General features: G+C 55.9%; 1 protein-coding gene across 1 annotated transcript; it reads left to right on the forward strand.

The window, feature by feature from the left end:
* Nucleotides 1-1,247: 1,247 nt before the first annotated feature.
* Nucleotides 1,248-2,180, forward strand: LOC139603729 (olfactory receptor 14A16-like). Its single transcript, XM_071454623.1, has one exon. The coding sequence runs from the start codon at nt 1,248-1,250 to the stop codon at nt 2,178-2,180; it is 933 nt and encodes a 310-aa protein (XP_071310724.1).
* Nucleotides 2,181-3,196: the final 1,016 nt, after the last annotated feature.

Raw genomic sequence — 3,196 nt, forward strand, 5'->3', positions numbered from 1 at the left:
GGGCCGAGCAGCTGCAGGGCAGGGCTGGCCCAGGGCCTGGGCTGGGCTCTGGCAGCTCTGGCAGGGAAGGAGCCCGGGGCCAGAGGAGCAGCTGGGGCTGGGACAGCTCCAGCAGCAGAGCTGTGGGCAGGGAGGGAGGGAGGCAGTGCTGAGGGCAGCCCTGCTGCAGGGCAGATGTGGCACCTGTCGGGTCTGCCCTGCAGGGCAGACACTGCCCTGAGCAGCACAGCTCTTGTGTCCCCTCGCAGCCAGCACAGCCCTCAGCCCGGGGGCTCGGGGCCCTCAGTCCCTCCTGGGCCGGCAGAGCAGCCCCAGAGATGAAGGGCATCTCTCCGGCCATGTGCCCATTCATTCCCTGCTGACCAGGGCCTGAGGGCCACTGTCCTGCCCTGCTGCTGCCTGGCAGGGGCTGGGCAGGGCTGGGCAGGGAAAGGCTTTTCCTCAGGCCTGGCTCTCTCTCTCTCCCCTTGCCTTGTCCAGGTGCTGCTGGCATTGCTGAGGGGCTCTCTGGAATGGCAGTTCCAGCTACAGGGCCAGGCCCAGCCCTTGGGCTCCTCCTGTGCAGGCTGAGCACAGCAATGGGGTGTCCCAGCTCCCTGTGCCCGGGGAGCTCTGGGCAGGGCAGCCTGGGAGGCTGGCAATGAGCCCACTCTCCTGACTCTGGGAAAGGCAGGAGCCACTTTGTGTGCCAGGGATCCCTCTGCTCTCAGCAGAGTCTCCTGGCTGTCCAGGGCAACACGGGAGTGGATTTCAGAAAGGTGCAAGACCAGGGCAGCTGGAAGAGGAGAGAGGGACAGAGCAGCTCCTCTCAGTCTGCACTAAGCCACAGAGAATCCTCCTGACTCTCTGGACTCTCTTTTCTCCTCAGGTGCAGCAGAATCTCTCATTCTGCCTTCTCTTATCCCCATCCCTTCACCCAGGCAACTCTTCAGCCTTACCGGAAGATTTTTTGTCCAAGTTCAGAAACCCAGACTGCCCCTGCTCTGACTGTTCCCCTGCACTGACTGGGGGTCAGGAGTGACTCCCAGGTGTCCTGCAGGCCAAGGTCCAGCTCCTGACACAACATTGGCCTGCAGCAATCAGGGCTCCAGCAACAAAGGTGAAGGAAGGTCCCCTAGACATAGGGGGAGGTGTTCAGTGGCAGGAAAGGGTCTGTGAGAAAGGGCTTTGACTTTTCTGTGAGAAATCTCCGCTCAATTATCACTGTGTTTGCTTCTTCAAAAGATTCCAATGTCTGGAGACAGCAAATGTCCAACAGCAGCTCCATCAGGCACTTCCTCCTGCTGGCATTGGCAGACACGTGGCAGCTGCAGCTCCTGCACTTCTGCCTCTTGCTGGGCATCTCCCTGGCTGCTCTCCTGGGCAACGGCCTCATCATCAGCGCCGTAGCCTGCGGCCACCACCTGCACACGCCCATGTTCTTCTTCCTGCTCAACCTGGCCCTCAGCGACCTGGGCTCCATCTGCACCACTGTCCCCAAAGCCATGCACAATTCCCTCTGGGACACCAGCACTATCTCCTACTCAGGATGTGCTGCACAACTCTTTCTGTTTGTCTTTTTCATGTCAGCAGAGTATTTCCTCCTGACCATCATGTGCTACAACCGCTACGTGTCCATCTGCAAACCCCTGCACTACGGGACCCTCCTGGGCAGCAGAGCTTGTGCCCACATGGCAGCAGCTGCCTGGGCCAGTGCCTTTCTCTATGCTCTGCTGCACACGGCCAATACATTTTCCCTGCCCCTGTGCCATGGCAATGCCCTGGGCCAGTTCTTCTGTGAAATCCCACAGATCCTCAAGCTCTCCTGCTCCAAATCCTACTTCAGGAAACTTGGGCTCATTGTGGTTACTGCCAGTTTGTCATTTTGTTGTTTTGTGTTCATGGTTTTCTCCTATGTGCAGATCTTCAGGGCTGTGCTGAGGATCCCCTCTGAGCAGGGACGGCACAAAGCCTTTTCCACCTGCCTCCCTCACCTGGCCGTGGTCTCCCTGTTTTTCAGTACTGGGTTTTTTGCCTACCTGAAACCCTCTTCCATCTCCTCCCCATCCCTGGATCTGGCAGTGTCAGTTCTCTACTCGATGGTGCCTCCAGCCCTGAACCCCCTCATCTACAACCTGAGGAACCAGGAGCTCAAGGCTGCAGTGTGGAGACTGATGACTGGATGGTTTCAGAAACATTAAACTGCTCACCAATTTCTGTAAATCACTTGTAATATGGGCCATCTTTAATAGTTCTTGTTCATTTGGTCATGGCATTCTTTTCCCTTTGTTATATTTTTTTAATATTTTTCACAAAAAAAGTCATTGTTTCTGCTATTTCTAACTTTACTTCTCGCCACCTTTTCTGTGGCCCCAAACTGTGTCAATGAGAAGCTTTGCTCTCAGTGGCTTTAAATGAACTAAAGGATCTCCCAGCAAACTTTCGATTGAGATCCCCCTTTTGTTCCCTTCTCTGGAGCTGCAGCAGCAATGTCTGTGTGCAGAGCTGGGGCAGATCAGGACTGGTCTTGCTGGCCACACCATTCCTAATCCAGGCCAGGAGCCACTGGCCTTCTTGCCCACCTGGGCACACTGCTGCCTCATGTCCAGCCTGCTGTCCATCATTGCCCCAGGTCCCTTTCTGCCTGGCCGCTCTCCAGCTCCTCTGTCCCCAGCCTGTAGCGCTGCAGGGGTTGTTGTGGCCAAAGTGCAGCACCCAGCACTTGGTCTTGTTCAACCTCACCTTGCTGGATTTGGGCCCTGGATCCAGCCTGTCCAGGTCCCTCTGCAGAGCCCTCCTACCCTCCAGCAGGTCATTACTCCCAGCCAACTTGGTGTCACCACGTTTCCATGAGAGTCACAATGGTGTCCATGATTCAATGAGGCCTCTCATTGAATGTCACAACGTCCCTTTAGTTTCATGGGACCACTTTGGTGTCACAAAGTCCCTTTGATCCTTTGGCCCTTCATTTTCACGATGTTCATTGGTTACCCAAGGTCCCACAAGGTTGCACAGTGCAGCAATGGTCCCCTTAGTTCCATAGTGTCCCAATGGCCTCTTGGTCCCAAGGGGCACCACAATGTCAAAATTATGTCCTTCTTTCTGAGTCCCTGAGAAGCAATATTGAGCCCGTGATTCTATGGGGCCCTGCTGCATCACAATGGCCCCATCATTGCACAAGGTCCGGCAGTGTCACAATGGCCTCCATGGTTTCAGA

Source organism: Agelaius tricolor, unplaced genomic scaffold, assembly GCF_023055355.1.
Source record: "Agelaius tricolor isolate 1412-34295 unplaced genomic scaffold, bAgeTri1.0.p SCAF_40, whole genome shotgun sequence".
Lineage (NCBI taxonomy): Eukaryota > Metazoa > Chordata > Aves > Passeriformes > Icteridae > Agelaius > Agelaius tricolor.

Coding starts and splice junctions, on each gene's coding strand:
- LOC139603729 (XM_071454623.1), top strand. CDS start 1,248: ATGTCCAACAGCAGCTCCATCAGGCACTTCCTCCTGCTGGCATTGGCA.